We start from the raw sequence: 25,061 nt of genomic DNA, 5'->3' as shown, positions 1-25,061 counted from the left end.
TCGATGAAATTTCCGCTCATACACGCTAAGAATAATTGACAATTCTCTTTTACATGCATACATATGTACATATCTACGTAGTACTGGCGTACAGGATTTAACCGCATGGCTAAAATCGTTCTGTTAGACGCGAAGCAGTCTTATTTTATATTTTATTATTATTTCGTGTCGGGTTGACACGATACGAGTAACGAAGATCAAGTAGCTCGGACGACCAAAAGTTCAACTTCCAAGTTACTCATCCGAGCTACTCGTATCGTGTCGACCCGGTATCACGCAATAAACGTTCTTAGGCTTATGCATTACAGTATTCGCAGAGTTTTGCCTATATTTAATTTTAACCTTAGTGCCATTACAGGTTGCCCCAAATCAATACTTAGGATACATTTGTGTGTATTATATTTGTAATTGGATATTGTTATCAATTTAATAGTGGTTGCAAATGAAAGGTAAGAAGTCAATTTTTGTGAGGAACAGTTCAATAATTAATTAAATCAGGTAGATTGGCAAATTCTGAAAGGAAACAATCGACTTGGAGTTAAAAATTTCCAAATCTGAACAGCAGCACTGCAGCAATACTTTAAATCATATTTCATGTGATTATTTTCAATAGTGATCTAACCAGGGCTCGAACCTGCGATCTTTCAGTTACCACTAGAACCATTGAATTATGCTGCTGTCTATATACATGGTTCCTATACAGCTAAAAAAATGGTTCATTATTGTCAACAGTTTTTTTGCTCCTGCTTTCTCGGACAATCGAGAGGTCTATTGTTATTTTATGGCGGCAACTCGACCGCCGATTTTTACTGATGACTAAATATCGGCGTTCGATAGATAGTTTTCGCACAAAAAATGGTTCACTATTGTCAATTTCTTAAAAAAAAACATGCTTTTTTGCTGTCTTGTTTTGAACACGAATGGAGAATACATTGTTATTTTAAAAGCATCCATCGACCACCGTAAACTACTTACTGATGCCTAGAGGTAGGACCGGAAGTGTGCTTTCTCCAGGAAACGGCGTTTTGGGTCTATTTTCCAGGAAACAAGGCAAACTACAAAGCTAGAGAGCATAAAAAAAAGTTTCATCATAAAAATGAACAAAGCACGGCAAACAATGAACAATGAACTGCGCAAAGTTCGTCCGCTCTTTACTGATGACTACGGGATGGATATTCATTAGGGCAAAATATTTTTGGGGTGTTTTGCCTAATGTAAACTTCGTTTTTTTTTTTGCTTTTTTGCTTTCAGCACTGTTGGAACGTGTATTGTCATTTGCGTTTGTCCTAATGACTATCCGCAGTCTACTGATGACAATCAATCATAAACTCGAGGTCGAATTTTCTTACGAAACTTCACCTATTGATACTTTACATATATATGGATCAAGTGGGTGACCGTGAAAAAGTCGAAAATATTCGTTTATCATGCATACATATGAAAAACGGTAAGTATATATATATCAGTGGCGTGCGGTAAAACTCTCTACCCCCTTATGTACATCCTCACTTAATTTGCGCGAGCAGGAGCAGGCTGCTTTCCTTCCGTATCCTGCGCGCGCACATTAAACAAGGCTGTATGACAAAAAGAGAGAATTTCACCGCATGCCACTGATATATATATATATATATATATATATATATATATATATATATATATATATATATATATATATATATATATATATATATATATATATATATATATATATATTATATATACATATATATATTATATATACATAGTACCGTTTACCATGCACCCTTTTTTATCTTTCGACTTAATATCTTGATTTTAAATCTTTGCCTTCCGATATTTGCCTTATCGACCTTTTCAATTTCGGTGCCGTGAGGTATACCCAGATAAAGTAATCACTAAAGCCCGGACCCAGAGGGTGCTGCTTATTGTTCTATTGTTGTAAATGCATTGTTAAAGGTTCGCCGAACGTTTTTTTTTTTTTGGACTCTAGCTTTGTAAATAGAGCTAAACCGCCCTGATTCCTGGAAAAAGCACGGTGTATATCCGCAGTTTAGTAATCACATTCACATTTGTCAAATTTGTATTGTAGAATGGAATAGTTAGACAGACGAATTTTACTCCAAACGCAGCTGATTATTTTCGTTCGAACGCACATACACTACATATACAAGACGAACTTTAGATGAAATTGAAGAATGTTTTTGAAGGCTTTTGCTTTGTTGACGAGCCCTGTTTGGGCATGTGTTGGTATGCAGAGGCTGCAGATGTTGTAGGAAGGCCGCCGAGGGCCCGGAAGGTCGCCGCGGCCAGCCCTGTGCTCTTCCCTTGCCCATCCGTACATACCACAGCGCCGAACTAATGCCTTCCAACTCTTTTTATTATTATTTCTTGTTCCTTTTATTTTCTTCTTCCTTTTCGGTGCTCCTCTCGAGTCGACTGTATAAAGAATTTAAAAAATACCTCGCCCTGCCCGCCGGCCTGCTCTCAGTCCGTCTGTATCGAATTTTATTATCGTTTTGTGTATAGCACTGAACGAATGCACTTTTATTATACGCGACATTAACGGAATAATTATACCTACGTTCACCCTTTCGACATTCATGCCGTATATATGTACATATAATAATAATCTCGCGAAGAAAATGTCGTATGTAATTCGATAGCGTTTTATAGATGCACCTTCGATTTTCTTTTGATGCATTTTTTGAGCGTTACCTTACACGTGCGCATTGAAATTAAATGCTTTTCACGTTCGATGCATAGAGCACAGGAAGCTTTTTATTGTTGAGTGTCTATTATATATATATATATATATATATATACACAATTCTACACCGTTTACGGTAAACTATTATTCAATTCATGCACTGCTACACCGATATAGCAAAAACGATGAAGTTATTCAATCATTTCAATTTTTTATTTAATACGAATACTTTTGTAATATGTGAAGCAAACTTCAATCTCGCTATGCATCTTGGTAAAATTGACATTGGAAGTTTTTGTTTGGTCAGAAACTTCCAATTTAAAAAAAAAATTCTATTGTATAAAATAGTTTACTGGTTTTATCTCACAAATTACCCAAAATGGTTTTTGGGTATCTCACAGTACTGTGCTGGTAAAATCAGTACGAATAGTCACCTTAATATAATGGAGAGAATATAGAGATTATAATGGCAATGAGTGGGCCACGTAGCTATAAGAATGGATGAAATAAGTGCTTGAATGGTACTCGAGATTCAAGGAAGGTCGCAAAGGAGATGGGAGGATGAAATTAGAAATAAATTAGTGGAATGAGATGGATGAGAGTTGCCCAAAACAGAGACGAATGGAGGTGTTTTAAAGAGGTCTTCATCCAGCAATGGATGGTGAATAGCTGTAAATGATTCCACAGAACGGCCTTTATAATAATGCTATGTGGTCAAGATCTTACAACCTACATATGTATGTATAATATTTATATTACTCTTTATCCTCAAGTATTGTCTAATCTTAACTGTTTGAACTTTGGTTTCATTTTCAATCACTATTGATGCTTTCTCTTAATTTTATATCTTATTATTTACGACTTTCAATACCTTAATTGACTCAAGACTGTTATGTGATTTGTCCCACGACATATTTTTAATCTTGAATATTATTATCCCTCTTTATCTGCGTGACTAATTGTGTGTATCTATCTACTCAACCATTTCTCTATACCCTCAAAGGATACATACATATATCAAATACTAAATCTGTATTACGCATGAATGCCGTTTTATATCTTAATCACCAGTTGTTTTACCAAAATTCTGTCATTGGTTAAGATTATTATCCTTATTGTATATGTACTCATGTAAGCCATATTGAATCCCACTTGTAATTAAACTGCCGAACCTGTATATAGTAATTTGTGTTCGAGACTTGTATAATGCTTCTCAAAACATGTCATAATAAAATATAAAATTACACGACAAATGTCAAAACGACATTTAATTTCAAATTAGCATTTCTAAAATAACTCGCACGACAGAATCGGCGTTATATCATATCCAGTTACATTTTCACTGAAATCAGTGAAATTACATATAATTTTTGACAGTTAGATGATAGCGTGGCGCCCCGCTCCTGTCCATTCTCACTCTCCTCATGGTCCACTCATCGTAATATCCATCCAAATACATCATAATATCTTAGCAGCCGACACTTATTTATTTAAGGGTTTGGTTAGGTTAGGTTAAGTTAGGGTTGGCCTTATTAATTTAAGATTTGGTTGTTAGGGTAACCTATTTTACTTTTGATTTGCCGGGGGAACACCGAATCTTTCATGAGCGCTATTTTAGAGAAGGGCACTTTTTTTATTTGCAGGGCGAAATATTTTAGATATGGGCATTCGCATGTAATGTGATAAATACATAATTTGTCTGGAAATAGGGCTATTTTGCCGGTCTGATAAATGGTACCGTTTATAAATTACTAGCTGAATCCCGGCATGCGTTGCAATGCCATAATAACGCATGCAATTCCCGTTCTCATTCTCATTCTCTTTTCGGTTCCCATTTGTCGGAAAAACGCAGGCATCGAACAAATTTGAAATTATTGCGTTGCAATGTTGCAAGTTTTTCCCGTTTTTTTCCACAGTAATCTTCCCGGACATGCATACAACAAATCCTGAAAGTTCCATCGTAATCGGTTCAATGGTTTAGCAGCCTATTCGAGACGTACACACAGAAATTAATTTTTATATATATAGATAAATAGATAGATACCATCTCCTACCCGTCCCCGTAACAATAAAATGAAGGTATATGATAGGAACTTTTCTCCAATAATATTTTTAAAGTCCTAGCATTAACGATCATCGATTACTGTCTTGAAAACGAATACAATTTTGTGGCAACGAACCCCATTAAAACGCACAGCGCTAATGGGATTTTTGTTGCTTTTATGGCAGCCGCGTTTCGATATCGAGGAATTCGTATTATCTAGCAAATATTTGCCTCTTTTAGATGAACTGGATCTTGTGAAATAAGACGCACCGACGTGCGCTGGCGCCGACCGCAAATTCCACATATCGTCCATCGATCGAGGTTGTTGTTGCCGCTGTAGATGTGGCCGCTGTTAATTCGACGGCATTAAAACGATGGCAATTCTGGTCTAGTTGTCACACTTCGAAGGTAGACGAAGCCCATAAAGGGGCGCCAGCACGTCGGGGCTACGCCCTTTCTCAAGAGACTCTTCTTTTGGGACCGTCTCTTCATCACCCAATAAATCCGACCAGCTTCCGTTCGCACGAAACTGGCGCCAATTTGGCCTTTACTGCCTATACGTACATACATATGTACTTTGGTTTTGACCTAGAATTTCATAATCTTAGGACAGTGCTCGTACCTGTCTACATTTTAACATAATGGCTGTTCTAGCTCTTTCTGTGTCGTATTACATACAATTCGTTCCGGCAGGGATTACAGAAGTGATGGAGAATCTCATAAATTTGAAATTTGTTGTATATATGCATAATGCATCGTATAAAATTATGCTTATTATTATATGTATGTATATCGACGGGGCGCTGTTTATTTTTATGAAGCAATTTAAATGCAAAATGGCGCGTCTCATTATGATTTATTTCGTTATATTTCTCACGGAATTGAATTAAATTTATGCACGCTGTGATGTTTCAATTTACATTGAATTCGCGTTCAGATTATCGGCTCTTTTCCGAGCGAATCCGCATTCAATATTTGGTGACAAAATCAAGGATGTGCAGTTGGAGAGGTTGCTTTTCAGCTCTTTGGGTGGAGTCGTGACCGTTAGAAATTGTCTGATTTGATTAAATTGCACGTTTATTACTGGCATTTCATTATTAGCGAAAGCACTTAGCTCCGCACTGGATAATATCACGTATGTATTATGAGTTGCGTTTAATTTTAAAAGCAAATACCGTGTTTTATTTTCACCTATTCCGAATGGATCATAAACTGAGAATGATGATGACTGCTGTGTCGTAAATTTTCATGATTAAATTAAGTCGTTGGGAGCAATGCTATCAATTTCAGCTATTATGTTAACATTACTATCAATTAACATCGCTCGGTGGTTGATAGAGAGGTTTCCAGGTTCAAGCCCTGGGTTGACCTCGGTTGAAAAGAAATTAATCAGAAGTATTTCTGTAGTGCTGCTGGTCAGACTTGGATATTTGTCGATTGTTTGCCAATCTATCTGATTTCATTGTTTAAACGGTTTCTCGCCAAATTAGCAAAACTAACCTACCTATTATTTGCCACCACTATTTGAATATGATTTTAAATTTATATAATATATAAATATATGTATGTCCGAGTTTAATACCACACGTGCCGCTAAAGGGCAATTCGTAATGGAAATAAATAATTTAAAAAAATTTTGTTTAACGTAGAAATTCCGAACCAATAAAAAGTAGAGAATTTGTAAGGAATTTCTAGTTTGTGAGAAATAACGTTTATGGGCAATGTCGGGGTTATTCGAACTACTGCAAGTGTGAACACTCGGCTACCTGTCTTTAAAAGGGTGGACATGGTGGACGGACACTCAATTGAGAGGTGTAGAATAAATGCTTTAAACTGATTTTGGCCAATCATTTGAAACCCTGAACCCACCCCTACGCAGTATGCATGCAAGTGTCAGATGGGATGAAAATATATGCATATACGCCACGGTTGTTCGGAATCTAAAAAATAAAATTGTACTCGGTATGTTATGAAATTCAGTTCGATTGAAACCACTGCTCTATCTAGTAACAAATGTTTTATTGTATATAGAATGTGGAATCGATAAATTATAACAGTTGCATAATTTGCATCCGAATGCAGTCGTCTGATTTGAATGTCTCTGTTGAACGCCAGGGCAGACATTTTTCAACGCGGTCGACAACCTTTTCAGCGAGCACTGCTTTTCGCAGAAGTCTCGTATATAATAAATAAATAAACAAAGATAATACAATATAAAATACAAAGCTCCAATTAATGTGCACTTGGTTTTCACGCGCTCGTTAAACGGATGATTTATGCCACAGTTTCAATGCGAAACTACCGTTCGTTTGGAATGCTACGAGCATTATTGCATCTGTGCATTCTGGAAATTTGCTTGTAATTTTGTCTTTTATAATATCTGTATGTACATATGTATGTGTGTATCTGAGCGCGAGATGTGTGTTTTCTCTTGATCAAATATTGGCAATTTTGAGCCGGAACTGTGTTCGCGCGCACACATTCTCTGCCTTTTAGGCTTATTCGCCAGGTATTTAATTGGTATTTTGAGTTTATTTTTAAAATACACATTTGGTCCGATTTTGGCGTGCACGTATGCAAAACTCGTTTCATTCACCATTATGCATGCGACGCGTTCGGTTTTTATTGCATTTTTCCGCCATATTTGGACGACCGGTGCGTTCGCCGCGTGGGCGAAGAGATTCTTGCGCACAACAACACCTATTCAGCGACGTACACGGTTGTCCAATTATTTGTGCAATAGTTGCTCAAATGTGCTACAATAAACCTTGACAAGACCACCCCGAGACATTATGTCGTTGTGTAGATATTGCATAGTCGGAGTAAGAAAGAACGTGCGGTTCGTATGCTGGTGAAGCTCACATTGAGGATTTTTAAAAGTTTTGTGAATGTATTTTGGGAAAAATCTTTGGCATTGAAGAGCGATGACTTTAATATATTTAAGATATCGGTGAAACATTAATCCCATATTTGCTTGTACGCGTGCACTCCGACCGACTCGTCCCGGTCGACCCCCTAGTGCTTGCTATGTTTTGAAAATTACGGCAGCTGTATAAGTGGACCTGTTTAAGTTATATAGTGAGTGAGCGTAGGTGATTGGAGATTATTTTAACCAAATTTCTGGTAGCCTGCGCTCATCATTATTTTCATAATTGAATGTGATGTGTGAGTGGGTTTTTGATCTTCTCTGAGCCTCGCAGGGATGTTTTGTATTTGCGGCTGATTCTTATACATATGTATATTGGTATTGGCTATATGTAGGTGTAAGACATTCCCTACATTGTATTTTATTATTTGATATTTTTACTTTATCTGCTATTATTATAATGCTATTGCTTTTTTATGATTATTTATATATGTATAAATATATAAATATTTTTATTTTTCTCATATCCGTAGTTTTTCACTAATTGTGGCGCATTAGGGACTCCTGTAATGCCACAATGTTCCATACTTAAACTTAAAACAATAAAGAGTCCGTCACTTACTTGCACAAGGTAATATTTAGGGTCAATTTCTTGAAAATCAATCCGATTTAGTGGAGGTTTGCGTATTCACTTTTGATGTATCTATTATGTAATTTCTATTATCTTCAGAGGTCCAACTATGTATTCTCTCTACTTGCACAACATTACTTTTAATTTATTAAATTGGATGGTGTGATTCCTGCGTTAAGGCGAAAACACACTAAATCAAACGACACGGGCACGTTCTTGGTATCTTGTGATGAAAAATGGTAGTTCCAAGTTTATCCTACATTTCTATGTGAATCAAGTATGTGAATCGCCGTTATAGTCAATCCTATACAAGGATTTTAGGTCTGGGTTTGCCATAGCATTGATTATGCCTGCCGCGTGCCTCTGTGTGTCTGCGCCCTTAAGCCCGTCTAGATTAGGTGAGCATGACGAATACAAATACACATAAAATTTCCAATTGAAATTCTCTTTGAAATTTCGTGTTCTTGTCTCGTCATGTTCGCCAAGTCTGGAGGCGACTTTACAAAAAATAAGAGTGTTATTGATATTGACTTTTTTCCTTAATTCAGAGCTTTCTTCATAATTTGAGAATAATTGAGGAAATAAACACAAATTATTACAATCGTACGTACGATGCTTTCCAGGAAAACTATAGAAAGTGTAAGAAAATAGTATGCAGAGCAATTTTCGTTTAATGATTGCTGAAAAATAGACATTAATCCAGAAAATTTCAGCTAATCGGTTTAAATTATCATTGTTTATATTTTTAGACAATACGCCCGATGATCACCGAGTGCACTATTAATATATGTAGAATAAAATTTGAAAAATTATATTCATTTGAACAATTTTTTTTATTTATATTTTTCCTTGATGCTATTACGGCTATGATATTAAACTTGTACATATATACATTTAAATATAACATTACACATTTGAAAGCATATTCAAATAGTTTTTTGCCAGTTTGATGAGAAACCGTTTCAACAATGAAATCATATACAAATATTGACAAACTCTGTTAAGAAACGCTACAGATCTAAGCCCGCTTTAAAGGTCAAGAATTTGACCCTTAAAGCCCTCAACATGACGCCAACACCCCCCCCCCCCCCCCCCAACGACTACAGTCTAAGATATCCTTTCGGCTGGGGAACGAGACGGTTGTTCATGAATATCGCACATGAACAACCGCACATCACTGTTCTAATAAAAAAAAAACACACTGTACATAGCCAAGTACAAAATAAACAACAACGCATGAACACATAAAGCGCGCATGCGGTAGGAAATAATACCTGAAATGTGCCGCTACAGATATATTGTACTTTCGAATAAATTGCATCCAATTGAGGCAACTCAGGGCTTGAACCCCGGGAACTTCTCGGTGGTTTGAGGTATGCCACTACTCGATTAAAGACCCACCCAGGGTGAAATTTTTTTTTCTTTGGTTTCTACTACTAGTTACTTGCAAAACACGTCCGACCGCGAGCACGCATCCCGCCCCTTTCGTCTGTCCTCGCTGGTTGCCCCCGCTATATTTATAGTTTTGAATTGTGATGATTTTATGTAGTAGCTAATGATTTGATTGTGATGATTACAGGTGTCGGTGCTATGTGGGGGTATGCGCGCGCTGTGCGGCGTCCCGGCGCCGCCGTCGTGCGGGGCGCATCCTGGCGCTCCGCTGCCGGCCGCCGCGCGCTTCCTCTCATTGAGACTTCCGGGGGCGGGGGCGGGGGCGTCGACTACGGGCGCTGCGCCCCCGACCCCAGCGCCCCCAGCTCCTGCGCCCCTCTGCCTACTCGTCGACGCGAAGGCGCGTGTACGCGAACTGCGTGCTCACGCACTCCGCCACCTGGGACACCACAACGTGCACGACGCAGACATCTTCGGCATCGCCGTGCTCTCTGGTAAGACCATCGCTTCAATCTAGCCCCATTATAAAGATCTAATATAGGGCTGCCATATTTGCCCACATGCCAACTGGTACAATTGCGAATTGAATGATAAACGAAAATCTTTAACCCTTTGAATGCTGACCAACGCTGATCGACGTTTTGCCAACGAGTGCATGGGCCTGAAAAACGCCGATAGGCGTTGTATTTTGAGCATGTACAAACTAAACAAGAATACTTCCCGCTAAGCCTTTCCAGGTAGCATCTAAAAAAATGCATTGAATTGTCAATGTTTATAAAGACTGGTTTACAACGGAATTTCTGAATTTATAATCATAGCAGAATTTCTCGATGGAAATCCTTAATTGCCGAGTATCTTAAACTGTGGCTTGGAATTGTGAGCATTACATTTTAACAATGAAGAAGATGGAACTAGTTTTGGAAAAATACATTCATTATTAGACTTAATTTTGTTTATTTTATATTGTTGCAAGATATATTAGAGTCTAAACACACTGTTACAAAACTCGAAATCATCGGCGGTAGTTATTTAGGGTTTGATTGGATTAGCTACAATTTTATACCTGCTTTCTATTGGATTTCTAAATAATTCTATTTGGAAATGTTGACGAAATTTTATTAATTTATTTCGATTTGGTCGTTATGTATATATTTGAAATTGTCATATTTAATACTAAAAATAAACAAATTCCAGACAACCTTAACCAACCACAGTACGCCATTTGTATCAATTTTTAATATTCAATTCGCGATGAATTAGTTTACGGTAATTACCGGTAAATTTTAAAATTTACCGATGACGAAATTGTGCTGATTTACCGGTTAACTGATATTTCAGTATTGCAATCCTTATTTGGCGGTTATGGAAAAATTCCAAATACTACATATGTATCTTCATTTTTTCCTAATTTGATGTCAAATAAAATCTATCAATAGGTATATAAAAATAACTTTTAAATGGCCGATTATATTTTTTAATTTTCTTTCAAAAGCGGGAGCGATATCTTTGCATTTATTATTTCACTTACTTACTATTCAGAAATTTTTCTCATTAATTTAAAATTGAAATTTGTGATGACTATTTTGACGACTCTTAATTTTGACCGGGACCATTGCTCCCTTCGCACGGTTTTATATATATGCATTGAAGTCATTCTACTTCAATGTATATATGTATACGATTAAGTAATTGCAGATCGCACGGTGAAATGACCTTAATAAACCAAGTCCAGAGACAAGGTTATCTTTGGCTACTCGCATTCGACTCGAAATTCGCACTTGTCCTTAAACCCTTGCGGGCCCTTTCACCCTTTATTCTCGCATTTTCTTTAATAGTTTTGTCTAACTAGTTAGATAGCACACCGGGCAACTGACTCGTGTACCGGGACGCGGCAACCCAGATCTATAAACTGGGACATGTCCCGATCTACCGGAACATGTCCCAGTTTAGAATCTAATATATAATTTCGAAAGAGACTTTGTATTTACATATGTAAGCACGTAAGTTTGTATATATGCAAGTATCTTTGGTTGGGAAATTCGTAAACAAAACAAAGTTTCTATGACGACAATTCAATTGGTTGAATATTATATTTTTTTTATTCAAATTAATTTAATAAAAAAAACAAATGAATATTTAATATTAGATTAGCCATGTTTACGCTGTTTATATTACAAATACTGAGCGAAGCCGGGTAAAACAACTAGTTTACTATAACGGACAGATGTTCTATAATTCAAATCACATACATACATTCATACAGAGAAATGTTATAATAATAGAAGAGCCCTTACGAATAAATAATTGTTGTTAATAGTACGCGGTACGTCTCTATAAATACGCTACAACGCACGTAATACAATCGGATCAATATTTACTTATAAAAATGTATCCCATGTTGTTTATTGTGTGTTTTTGAATGCATTGTGCAATTTTTAACGATGCTTGCCTATCTTGCGAGTAATATAAACAAACAGAGAAGTTTTTATCAGACATATGTATGTACATCGACCACCAAGCATCAAATACGACTGATGCTAAACTTATTTAGGGTTGTCTGTGGACAATCGTCACAATATTTCTCTGCATTCATATATAATACATATCATACATACGTAGGCAACTCTAAGAACCAAAACTTTTCGATAGAATCGAATACAAAAGTGCTTGCGAAATTCCGATCTAATTCCACTATCTCCTTCTACGCTTAGAAAATAATGGCCAGGTACTTGAAAGATAGTCGGATACACAACGATGCATTTGTTGTGTGACCGAAGAGCAGCTGCAGCGAATGTTCAATGATCGGCCCACAGTCGACAACAAAGAGCAACATTCCTCACGTGCTCCGCATTTTTTATGTACCATCTCACTAACTCGAGAGAGAGAAAGAGAGATGGACTTTTGAAACACCGCGCGCGAGAGATAAACGAATTAAGGTATTATTTATTCGAGTCATTAGCCGAGATCTTGCTTGTTAATTGTTATGCATACGTCACTGCCGGATTCCCTCCTAGTCTCGATCCATCCGAGACTCTTCATTACTCTGTGTGCTTATCCTTGATCTCGTCGGAATTTGTACATGTGTCGACACATGCTTATTTATTACTGTGCCACAATGGCGCCCAGGGCTACTGCCTATGTGCGTATGTATGTATTTACTGCCGCTATCTGTCGAACTGATCTGTCGACGTTTGCCCCATCATCCCTTCTCGATTTCGAAACGGTTCGTCTGGTGTGCGAGGCGCCTCTTCTCATCCGACAGATTTCTTAACACCAGGTGAAAGTCCCCCTCCCCCAGGTCTGGTCCATCTGGGCCGCATATCTCGGATTCTTGAGCGGTGAGAGTCACTGTGCGTGCTATTCGGAATTTTTCTGGGTGGTATGCTGCGCCGGTGAAGCAATCAATTCTTATGTAATTATCGCGCAAGTGTTGTTGTTTTATGGCTTCTTGGATTACTGTCGTGTCGCCGTGACCGTTGAAGATCGTCATATGTGAAAGTGATGATATTCTACGATACGCAACGCACTTTCGGATCATTGTTTCGCGGTCACAACATAGGATAGCTCGATGTCGGTTACTTAAAAAAAAAAAAAACACGTCAATTGATTGACAAGCTTGAAAAGTCATATTCGGCAAAGATATTTGAACTCATCAATATCCTGATAGTATGGGTATAATCTTTTTTTTTTTTATCACAAAGCAATTATTATTTTAAGTTATTTCTATTTATTCGTTACATTTCGTTAACCAGCAGCAAATATCAGTGGTTAAGCTCTGACCGCACTATGCGACAATCGAACGATCCGACACTTCACAACAGTACGCGACCAAATATTGTTAGTATGAAATTGTATGAGACATAACGTAATACGCGACAGTCGCATGACGTAGAACGACACCTTGCGTCAAAGTTGACTTTTCGACCAAGGTGTCGTTCGCGACGTGACGTAAGTGTCGTTGAGTGGGGGTTGCCTTGCGACAATTATTCTCCTTCTTCATATCGTGACTTTGAAATAGCATGTAGCCATAATCTTTTGGTTTTTCTCGATTGTTCTTCTTCCTCGTTGTGCATATTAAAGATACTATAATGGCGTCCGTTTCGTCCATCTTGCTCCGAGGTACCGAACGAATGATTGACATAATTTACTGCTTAGTGTCGCATCGCTGTCGTTCAAGTGCGGTTTACCTAATATTGTCGCACACTGTTGTGTCTGGTCGTATCGTTCGGTTGACGCATAGTGCGGTCAGAGCTTTAGCGTGTTATGTTCAGTAGTCACCGGTGCTGCTGGCCAAACTTTGGATATTTGACTCCAGGTCGTTCCAGCTTGCCAATTTATCTGATTTCATTGAAACGGTTCCATCTTGACCTATTTTCTCGCAAAATTCCAGCTTTCACCATCTCGATTTCGCGGATCTATAAAATGTTTGGTAAAATTTATCCATAAATGTATCCATGATCTATCTTCTATATATGTATATATATAAAAATCAATGTTTGTCACGTATGCATTATTATACCATTCAATACAAGATTGGCGATCATCATTGATCTGCTAAGATGTTCTTAGCAATAAGAATTGCATATGTTTGAAATTCGTAACAATAGTCATCGACTTGAGTGTCGTATTGTAATGTTTTAGACGGTATAAATGACTAGTTGTATTAGCTGCATAGAAGAAGCGGAATTTGACATGAGCGAATTGTCGATTTTTCGTTTCGATATTACCTAATTATTTTTCACAAGGCAAAAGTTATTTGTCCATAATTAAAAATACGATATGCAATGACGATATTTATGTCCAACATCAACTAATCGACGAGAGCTTTAAACCACATCAATACAATAAATTGTAATCAACGGTTTGTTTTAAACAAAACGAACTATTTTACATCTTTCGGTCATTCGCACGCCCACTGAAACTTTCTTTATGTGTTCAGAGGACGCAGATGCGTTCATTTACAACGAAAAAAGGTGGACAACCCCTGACCGATGAGATAATTCTAGCTGTGCGCGGCAACACGACAAAAAGCTACCTCGGCTCGTTTCAAATTGAACAATAAATCGCTCATGTTCGAGTATGTGGAAATACCGGTGGATCCTGGATAAAAACAATTGCCGTTTTCTCACTGCCATAAAAAGGATTGTTTGTGTGCGTGCAAATTAGTATTCTAATAAATTTTTCTCTTATACATAATAATCACCTTGGTGCGTACGTAGCCTTTGTCGTTAATTACGGCGCGTTTGAAAATTATCAACCATTAACCTGGTTTTTTTATGCTTATGGCAACATTATCGAATACGTATTTAAATCGTACGAACGTCTTCTCTTTCGCACGCGCGCTCTACACCCGTCGCCCCTCTCGCTCTTTAATTTTTAATAATTCCAATTAAATTTTATTTGAAAACTCATTTAAGTGTCTGAAGTAGCCGTTCGCTTCTACGGTTGTCTCTTTTACGCCCACCGTCTATGACGGGGAGGGTCAACGTTCTTGTCGAATTGTGATTTGAAATTGTTTATAAATGCGTATTTAAATGATAATACTTCTTTGGGAAGGGAAAGAGTGAAGGGGAGATGATCTTGCGCACGCGCCTGGAGAGCATCCCTGTCGCGCGCGTTCACAAAAAAAAACAACAGTTGGTACCTACTTCAAAAAAACATCTCACAATTCGATGTAACGTTAAACGCGCGTCAGCTTGTTTATTTATGTTGGTCGAAAATGTAAAAAGTCGGAATTATTCAATCGGAAGTATTCTAGAAAAGTATAAGTAAAAGTTAGAGCTGATTTATTAAATAAACTTAATTTTGATAACTGAAATTGTTTGTCAAATATATTGGCCCGATATATTTATTATTTTTTTTACATATATATACCAGGAAGGTCTAGCAGGTAAACCCCAATGCGCCTTCCGAGACAATTAATTACAAATATTGCAGCATTTTTTATTACAAAAATCGCTGTATTACGAGAGGCTGAAGACCACAAAATTAACAATTAATTAATCCATAGATACATTTATGGATTTAGCTTTGTACATAAATTTTTACTTATTGTACATACATAAATCAAATTCAGATATTTGTGACAGCGGTTAGGATGGTTTTTTTGCTAATTTAATGGAGGAACCATTTCAACAATGAAATCAGATTGGTAAACTCTGTTAAGAAACGATCGACTTGGAGTCACAAATATCCAAGTCTGACCAGCAGTATTAAAGATTAGCACGGGATCAAACCCGGTAAACCACTCAGTGTCGAGCCATATTGCTGGCTTTTTCAGTATCTTATATCAATCTATCTATCTACTAATTTAATTAAAATAATACAGTAATCACTTTTAAGGTTTACATTTAAACTTTTATTTTAGATTTCCCTTACAATTTTTAAAAGGTTTTTATTTAGTTTGTTATTTGTGCTATTGGAAATTTACTTTTAGTTTTTCAGTATTTCTATCGTGCAATGACAAAATCTGTTTTGTGATCCACACCTTTTTTTTATTAATTTGACTTTGCTCACTACAAATTTATTCTGGTGTCCAAAAAATATTATCCCATTAAAATTGTAGGCATAGTTCTGCAAAAATGATCTATCCCACACCATTTTAAAAACTTGTAATATATCGATAATGCGGGATGAGCATGCTGATGAACCTGCTACGCTATTTGATGAAAACACGAATTTTGTTTAGCATGTGTTCCTCCTGAGTTTTTGCAATAACGTAGCATGTTCGTCATTGTGTCATACTGCTGTCATTTAGTTTTTTATAAATTTGTAGATTTAGAGGACTTGTTGGATAGGTATCGATTATCATTCATGAGTGAGGTATTTTTCCAGGACCAGTTCGACAATTACTCAATGTATTCTACAACATTCAATTTGAAGAACATTGACCGCTTATGTTATCTGAGCTAGTTCAGTCTACTCTTTAAAATTAATGTATTGCTTTATTTTATACTAGTTGTTTTACCCGGCTTCGCTCAGTATTTGTAATATAAACCGCTTAAACATGGCGAATCTAATAGTAAATATTAATTTGTTTTTTTATTAAATTTATTTGAATCGAAAAAAAATAATATTCAACCAATCGAATCGTCGTCATAGAAACTGACTTTTCGATTCCCAACCAAAAATACTTACATACATACATATATACAAAGTCTCTTTCGAAATTATATATTAGATAATAATTGAGGCTATGTCTACAAGAATCGTGGACTTGTGATGTTCAAAATGTTACTCGCTCAATTCGGATCCTGTTTATTTTTTTCTTTAATATTTTCAAAATCAATATCAAACCTCGGCGTAAGAAAATAACATATTTACTATTTTCCAAATTGTTCAACGAATCGAAAAGTTCGTGCCGTGAATTAATTATAATGCGTATAAGAATGTTGCATTTATTCAAGCACTGTCGAAGAAAGCGACATTGTCTTACACTCTTACACATATGGTACTCGCTTTCGTCGACCTTCGAATATAGGTATTATTATTTGTAATTTAAGTTACAAATATCTATTTTATTTTCATAGTTGATTTAGCGCGATAGAGATAAAGAAAGTATTTGAAATATTTTCATTTATCGTTTTCCTTATAAGGCAACACGCTCTACGCTCCCTTAAAACGATATCGATAAAGACGTATCTAGATTAGACAGACAAACACACACACACAATGCACACCTGAATACCTTTCGATATTATTTTAATCGTTTTGAACGATTTCAATATTGATAGTATAATTAAGAAAACAGAATGCACGCACACGTATTGGAATCGCGATGCGAATGTGCTGAATCGAATGCGAACATTAAAATATTTTGAAATGCGCAACCTATGGTGAACGTTCGCAATTTTATTGCAGGTGAGAGTCTGAAAATACGCGTTTGGAACTTTCGATGAAAACACTTGACAGATCACGTTGAACTTTAAGATGGGTGCCCGAGGATTAAATTTTATAACTCCGAGACATCGAATTTGGCATCATTAAATATAAAAGAATTGTCAATTAATGTATGTAGTTTATAAAACGCTTTTATTCGTTTGGATACAATTCCGATCCCTGGAAATTAGGTGATGTTCCAAAAGTATATTTTCTAATGGAGAAAATTGTATTCGAAATTTGTAAAAAGTAGCAAAAGCAACATGTATTTTTGTACTTTATTATTAGTCTCTAGAAATCAAACTTCTGTAATAATCTTTGAAAAAAAAGTTTTCCCAAATTGTTTTTTCGTACTAGAAGACGGAAGACTTAAGACTTGACTTCGTTTTAAGCTAAATAATTTAAGTATAGAGTTTATCAAAATTAGTTCAATAAGTAATTCGGTGTTTTTCAAAGATTTTCGGTGAAATAAATGCTTGATTACACAAAATGCTACAATACCTAAGTACATCTGCTATATTTTTGTAATTTTGATAATATTTACTACGTACATACATACTTTTATTTATATACGGAAGTGGTTCTGAAACAAGATCCAACTTACATTATAAACGTAGAGATAGTACAATATCTTTTCTTGATATTGAATGTTGTATAAGTCATAACCATGAGCTTTTTTTTGCTCTCTTGCTTTGTAGGACAATAGTAATTGACAATAGTGAACCATTTTTTGTGGTTTAAAGCATCCTGGCCGCCCAAGTCTGGTCATAACTAGAGTACGGACCCAAAGCGCGCCGCTCATTGTTCAATTGTTGTAAAAGCTTTGTAAAAAAGGTTCGGCAAACCTTAAACAATGCATTTACAACATTTGAACAATGAACGGCGCGTTTTTGGTTCGGGCTTTAGTCATAACGCTTCTGATGGAGGTTGGTTCATTTTTTCAAATTATATAAATAAAATACTGTACGGTAAATTAAAAAGTAGTACGTTTATTTTAAACTAGATAAAAAGTGAACATCGTTTAAAATCCTGCACATTGTTGATGGCACGCCCAATCAATGTGACCAAATAAGCGTTTTATATGTGTGGAAGATTATCTTATTATGTATTTCGCTTTAATGTAAGCACGGCTTGCGTTGTAAGATAATCAGTTGTGCTTTTTTGTACTATGGGTACACATGCATATGATGTGATTCGGTGTGTGGTTGGATTTGTGGGTTAGTCCATTAGAAGGAAATAAATACGGCCATACATTCGTTGCGAGACGGCACCTATTATAATTTTAGATCTGGTAGCGTCTTGTTCGATAATAACAATCGTCGAGTAATAAAAAAAGTAATGTAGGTATAATATAAATAAGAGAAAAAAAATGGAAGGTAGAACGTCGGGCGAATGTTGTGTGTGTCAGTTCGTAAGACGGGTAGCCGCTCGGGGCTCAGGAATGCGGTCCGGTGGGCTCCCGCGCCCCCCCCCCCCCTCCCCCGCCCCTCCATCGACCCTCACCCCGCCGCCGCCCGCCGCCCGCCGCTCGCCGCGCGCCAAAAAACACCCACACAATGAATGTCATTAATTAAAAACGAGGGACTCCGCCCCCGGCCCCAACCCCCGACTACCACATTACGCCGACAAAACATGGCCGACTTCTCAATGTCACCTCGTCGGCCAATCGGTGGTGCCAACTGGTGGATGATTGTTGACAACTTTTTTTTTATTTTCTTTTCTTTTGTTTTTCGATGCTTGAAAAACATATGAATATGAATACATTTGTTTATTTTATTCGAAATGCCGTCGTGCGGAAAATGTATGCGTGCGTGCATAATTCGCAAATCGTTATGATGAAAAAGTTAGCCAAATATTATCTGATTGCTAACAGCTGTAGATTTAATAAATCGGTTGTGATTATCATATTAATTGTAGTCGGTTAAATAAACGTGAAAATCTATCAATTTCGTTCAAAATTATGTAAAAAAAATTCGTTGCCATGGTGGCTTAAGATTAACATTTTTTTTTATTCAGATACATTACAATATTTTCATGTGAAAGATTTAAATTTTCAATAGAAAATACGGCATTGATATTGATTAATCGAGCTGGAGTTACTTGTCAAGAATCGAGTCTACATATTATGCATATGTAGATACTTAGACTTTTATTATATTTTTTTCTGAAACCGGGACAATTTTTTAGTTTGCTCAAAACAGAAAGTAACATCTATCTAATATATAATTTCGAAAGAGACTTTGTATGTATGTAAGTATGTATATATGTAAATATCTTTCGTTGGGAACTTCGTAGACGAAACAAAGTTTCTATGACGACAATTCAATTGGTTGAGTATTATATTTTTTCCGATTCAAATAAATTTAATAAAAAACAAATTTATATTTACTATTAGATTCGCCATGTTTACGCTGTTTACATTACAAATACTGAGCGAAGCCGGGTAACAAAACTAGTCTTCTATATAGGTCTAGTACTTATGATCAGTAGAGTTAGGATAGTTACAGTGCTATCCATTGTTCGGCAAACCTTTAACAATGCATTTACAACCTTTGAACAATACACGGCCCCCTCAGGCTCCGGTGACTAATGATCAGAGATAGGCGCGAAAATGCGCTGAAACGGGATACTATTGTTAACCTTTTTTTTTTGCTCTCTAGAAAGCAAAAAAAATGGTTGACAATAGAAATTGACAAAAGAAACCCATTTATTTCGAGCTGCCGCACCCTAGCGCCGCTCACTGCTTATGATTGAAAAGGCTAAATATCGTATTTAACAAAAAAAATCAATTACTTAGTAATAATTTTTAATTACTCTTAACGGAACAAAAAGTTAAATCAGTTTTGTAACAAAAAGTTGAAAGTTTTTTTTTAGCAAAAAGTTAAAAATACAAAACCTTACAATATCTCAAGACTCGTTTTCCCAACTTTTTCAGTGTATTAAGTCAGCGAGTTTGTATATGTATATGTAGGTATATATACAAAACACAAATACGAAATTTTTTTAAATAGTGAATACTTATTTTACGAGATAAACATCAACTTTTAAAAAATATATTAACAATTGTTTTTTTTTTTTTATATTTTAGAGGTGTGTTAATAGCTTAAAAATCTTTGAATGATCGCAATATTTCTCGTATATTAAATATATTACATATAAAAGAAAAAATTGTGTACAATATACAAACTCCTGTTTAAGCAGACGAAAAGGTGAGAAAACGCGTCTCGAAATATTGCAAGTTGGTAGAATGAAGCGCACCGATTCGGCATTTTTATGTTTTATTTAATGTTGATAATACAAAATACTGCTTTTATTGAATAACAAAATAGTGAAATAAAAGAATGAAAGGAAATTCAGGCTTGTACTTATTATTTGTATTTGTACATTTATACTATAAAAATTCAGTTATAGAGTTTATAAATGTTATAGAAAATTCTACAAAATGTATCCAACTAATGCATCGTACTTACATGATTAGTGTTAAAGCTTCAGTCTTTACCCAGAAAAAGTCATCGAAATATTATAAATATAGATTCTATCATTTTTCCGAACCAAGTTTTTTTTATCGGATTTAATTATTTTTGAATATCACTCTGCGATCCCATCAAAGAGGTCCACGATAAATACGAATGGCCCCGGCCTATTATCATGCGAGAGACCCTGATGATAGGGAAGGTCATTTATGTAGAAGAGAAAAAAAAACATCATGAACATTGATTCGATAATTTAACGTTATCAAGTTATACCTTGTGTATAGTAATTACGTACATTCAATGTGTATTGTATTTATTATATGGTCAGCGGCCGGTTATCCAACGACCGCTTTTATCTGTATGTCACGTTTTACTGACAGAATTTTTATGACCACATTCAACATTCATACTTTCTAATTGTTCTTCAGAAGCGAGATTTGATAAATAGCTATTTCGTGTTGTTTTATCGGCAGATTCATTTAAATACATACTAAAAACGTCATCATATATATAATATCGCTATTCTGTGTGTCGGTGTATCTGAGATAACACTCGCCGTACTGTAATAGTCGTTTCGATTCGACATTCATATGTACGTCACAGTTAAACCACTGCCAAAACGTATATATGAATAAAATGACAAAAGAAAAAACTTCTATATATACTAATTGCTACCAATGTTTCCGCTTGGCAGAGAATTTGCCGCCATCTATTTGAAATTTATTTTTTATTTATTTATTGGGGTTTTATATTGTTTATTATCTGTAGGTAGGTAGGTAGTTTTTACCTTTTTTCATTTTAACAATTAAATATAAATATTAAATTTAATATATTTAAAAGGTATTTGAAAAAAATTGGAACGCGTGCGGATCGAACACAGGACTGACGCATTTCTTTTAATTTTTTTATTTATTTAATAACTTAATATGCCAACACCCATGCGATGATATTTCATCGGGTACAACACTAGTATCTTATAAACGTGCTTTAAAGATAAAAAATAATAATTCGACGTTTAAAAGTAATGCAGTTATCTAATATATATGTACATTCCTTATTTAATTCAATTCGTATAAGATTTTAAGTATAAATTTTTTTTATTCATTTTTTAAATTTGTTTTTTCAGGTGGAGATTACCTTTTCCCCGATCCAGAGAGCAAATTATCCAAATATGCCCCGAAGAGTTGGAGATCCTCACACACCCACGTGAGTATTAATTTTTGCACATTTTTCAATACATACATACCCATATACCTAAATAATATGAGCTGTTTAGTTCATTTGAGGTTTGATTTTGTCGTTTTTGATGCTATAATGTTGTTTTTTTTGTTATTTTTCAGGGCTTAGATGCTAACGGGCGACCACTCCTGGAACTGCATCTTCGCGTGCAGTTCTATGTGGATAGTGCGTCTTTGGTGAAGGATACAGGAGCTCGTCGTCAGTACGTACGAGTGCTGCGCCAAGAGGCAGCTGTTCGGGAAGCTATGTTACCGGCAGCTGTGCGAATTCGTCTTGCCGCCTTGGGACAGCACATCGACGGGCTGAGACCACCTCCTCCAGACCAAGAAGACTCTGAACTTCTATACCTGCGCGAAGCTTGCAACGTTGACCAGCTCAACGCGCATTGCTACAGACTGCGCTCCCACAAACACGAACCTGAACCTGGCTCCGTACGGTTATACGTACGAGCCGCTGGATTAACCGTGGCACCTGATAGCAGACCACCAGCTTCCTTCCCCTGGCCTTCGATCGGCAAACTTAGTTTCGATAGAAAGAAATTCGAGATAAGAGCCGCCGAGAGCAGAATCACTCTATATTCGTCCAGCGATGAAAAGAGTAAACTCCTCCTATCCCTCTGTAAAGAAACACACCAATTTTCTATGAAGATGGCGCCAAAATATACAGACATCCTAAAACGAGAAGAAGAGGAAAAGAACTGTTTTGCTTACACGGGCACACTAAATCTTCCATACACAAAAGATAAAAACGAACAGAGGATATCGGTTATATCTAGCACTAGTTCAAATACCACATCTGGCATAGTCAGCGATCGGGTGCACTCGGAAGATGAATTAGAGATCATGATAGATTCGCCACCTGTATCCACCGTTGAAAATTCAACTTTGGTTCGTCTCACAAGCGAAACGCCAGCATTAGTGTGTGGCACACAAGGGTCCAGGTGCTCTTCCTCGGGGAGCACCGTCGTTGCAAACGCAGTGGAAACTTGTGTCACTCCAGCAGCTTCTAGTGAGACGAGTGGCGTTTACACAATGGCCGGATCGGCAGCTATACCCGTCAGCGATGATGGCAGTTTGAATTATGGCAGCTTCAGACCTCGACCTCGTATAAATAGGGATGCCTCTAGTCTACGCTCTTCTAGCTACCAAACAGAAAGCGTTTCCTCAATAAGTTACAGGAATCTGGATGGAGATCTGGGCGTTGCACCATCGGAATGTGCTAGTTTTTATAATGACGAAAGTTTCATTTCGGGCGATAGTGTCGATGGAGCAGAACCAACAACTCCTTTCCGCGAAAGAGCAGACTCGGGAGCGAGCGGCACGGGATCATTTCACGGCGACGGCAGCGATCCAACAGACAGGCAACATGGTCCGTTGAGTGCAGTAGAATTGAGCGATTTGATTGTGGGCAGAGATGAATATCCATTAGCTCCGATTCCTCCACCACCTTTAGTGCACGAACCGCAAAATTCAGAAAGTGATTATGTAACTCTACCTCGACCAGTTGGTCACAGTTATCTTCCTGGTCATGAAGATACTGCTCCTTCAGAAGACGGTTATCCGGACGACGATCGACCGTACTCTCCACCTCCACCCGTACCTCCGAAAAGAATAGATAGCGCAGTTAACCATAATACCTCCCTTCCGAATATGTTGGAAGCTGTAAATTTGATTGGAAACAGTGCACTTTTTCAAAGTGCTTCAGCATTATTTAGACCACCGCCACCTTATGAATCAGACCATCAAACATTTCACGAACCTAGAGCTTCTATTCTCGATTGTGAACTATCTGAGAGTCTGCGAGAGTTGCGTTTGGGTATACCCGTACGAGACCCACCACCTTATCCTGGAAGAGCGTATCCTGCAAGATTCTTACCGACGGGACCTCACGTCACAGTGCTGCGGGCGCACGCAAGTGCCTTAACACCTACTGCAGAACCTACTTGGGCTGCTCCAGCACCACCTCCACCTCTAACAGTTTATACCAGTCAATTGGCCCGGTCACAAATTGAACAATACCGACGTCAGTTATATAGTGATGTAGATTATGTAGTTTATCCATTACAAGATCCTGCTATTAGTCAACAAGATTACTTAGATAGTAAGTTAGCAGCAATGTGTCCGCGAGGGGCACTCTGCCGTAGCCGGGGAGGAGGCTCCACTCAAGCACTGTCCGATACTTACGTCAGATTACCACCATGTGCTATTCCACCTAGACGGGAGCCTCCCCCGCCGCCGTTCGGAAGAACGGTATCAGACGATAACATACTCAATAGTCTTGGATCTATACCGAAATCTCGTCGATTGCCACCACCACCTCCACCATATCCTCGTCGTCCGCCGCCTCGGGAACCACCGTTAAAACCTACCACGGATCCTTTGGAACCGATAGACATCAAAACTCTCCGTGAAAAGAGTAAAAACTTAGACCTTCCGTTGATCGCAGCATTGTGTAATGATAAATCTTTGTTGAAACAGACGAAAGCGTTTGTAATGCCTAAACACGGAGACCGAGAGAGGGGTGAACGAGGACATGGGAAACGACCCGTGTCTGGTAGCGGTGGCGTTGGTGGCAAGGGACCGATACGTCGAGGTTGTCACCGACATCCAGGAGACGCGTTACCTGCACTACCCCACCCCACACCGAGGGCTACGGCCAACACGTATGTGCCGGATCCAAGACCCCCAGCCATTGCTTAGTGCCTCATTCGTATTATTAGTTATAAAATTGTGGACAAATAATTTATAAATTGTGGTTGTATTGTAATATATATATATTACAACTATGTAAATATTGAATGTTAATTTAGAATATAATTGCTCAATTATTACAAAATATGTAATTGCTACCTT

At 37.1% G+C, this 25,061-nt stretch overlaps 1 protein-coding gene across 1 annotated transcript in view; it reads left to right on the top strand.

Annotated features, from left to right (window-relative positions):
* ex (FERM domain containing expanded) overlaps positions 1-25,049 on the top strand; it is a 50,692-nt gene extending 25,643 nt beyond the window's left edge. Inside the window, exons 2-4 of the mRNA XM_077429430.1 lie at positions 9,807-10,113; positions 22,097-22,176; positions 22,311-25,049. Coding sequence (XP_077285556.1) covers positions 9,807-10,113; positions 22,097-22,176; positions 22,311-24,908 — 2,985 coding nt within the window. The 3' untranslated portion in view covers positions 24,909-25,049. The remainder of the gene's footprint in view (positions 1-9,806; positions 10,114-22,096; positions 22,177-22,310) is intronic.
* Positions 25,050-25,061: the final 12 nt, after the last annotated feature.

This window comes from Arctopsyche grandis, chromosome 4 (assembly GCF_051622035.1).
Source record: "Arctopsyche grandis isolate Sample6627 chromosome 4, ASM5162203v2, whole genome shotgun sequence".
Lineage (NCBI taxonomy): Eukaryota > Metazoa > Arthropoda > Insecta > Trichoptera > Hydropsychidae > Arctopsyche > Arctopsyche grandis.
Note: the sequence above shows the minus strand (reverse complement) of the source record. Positions and strands in the feature narration are given on the sequence as shown.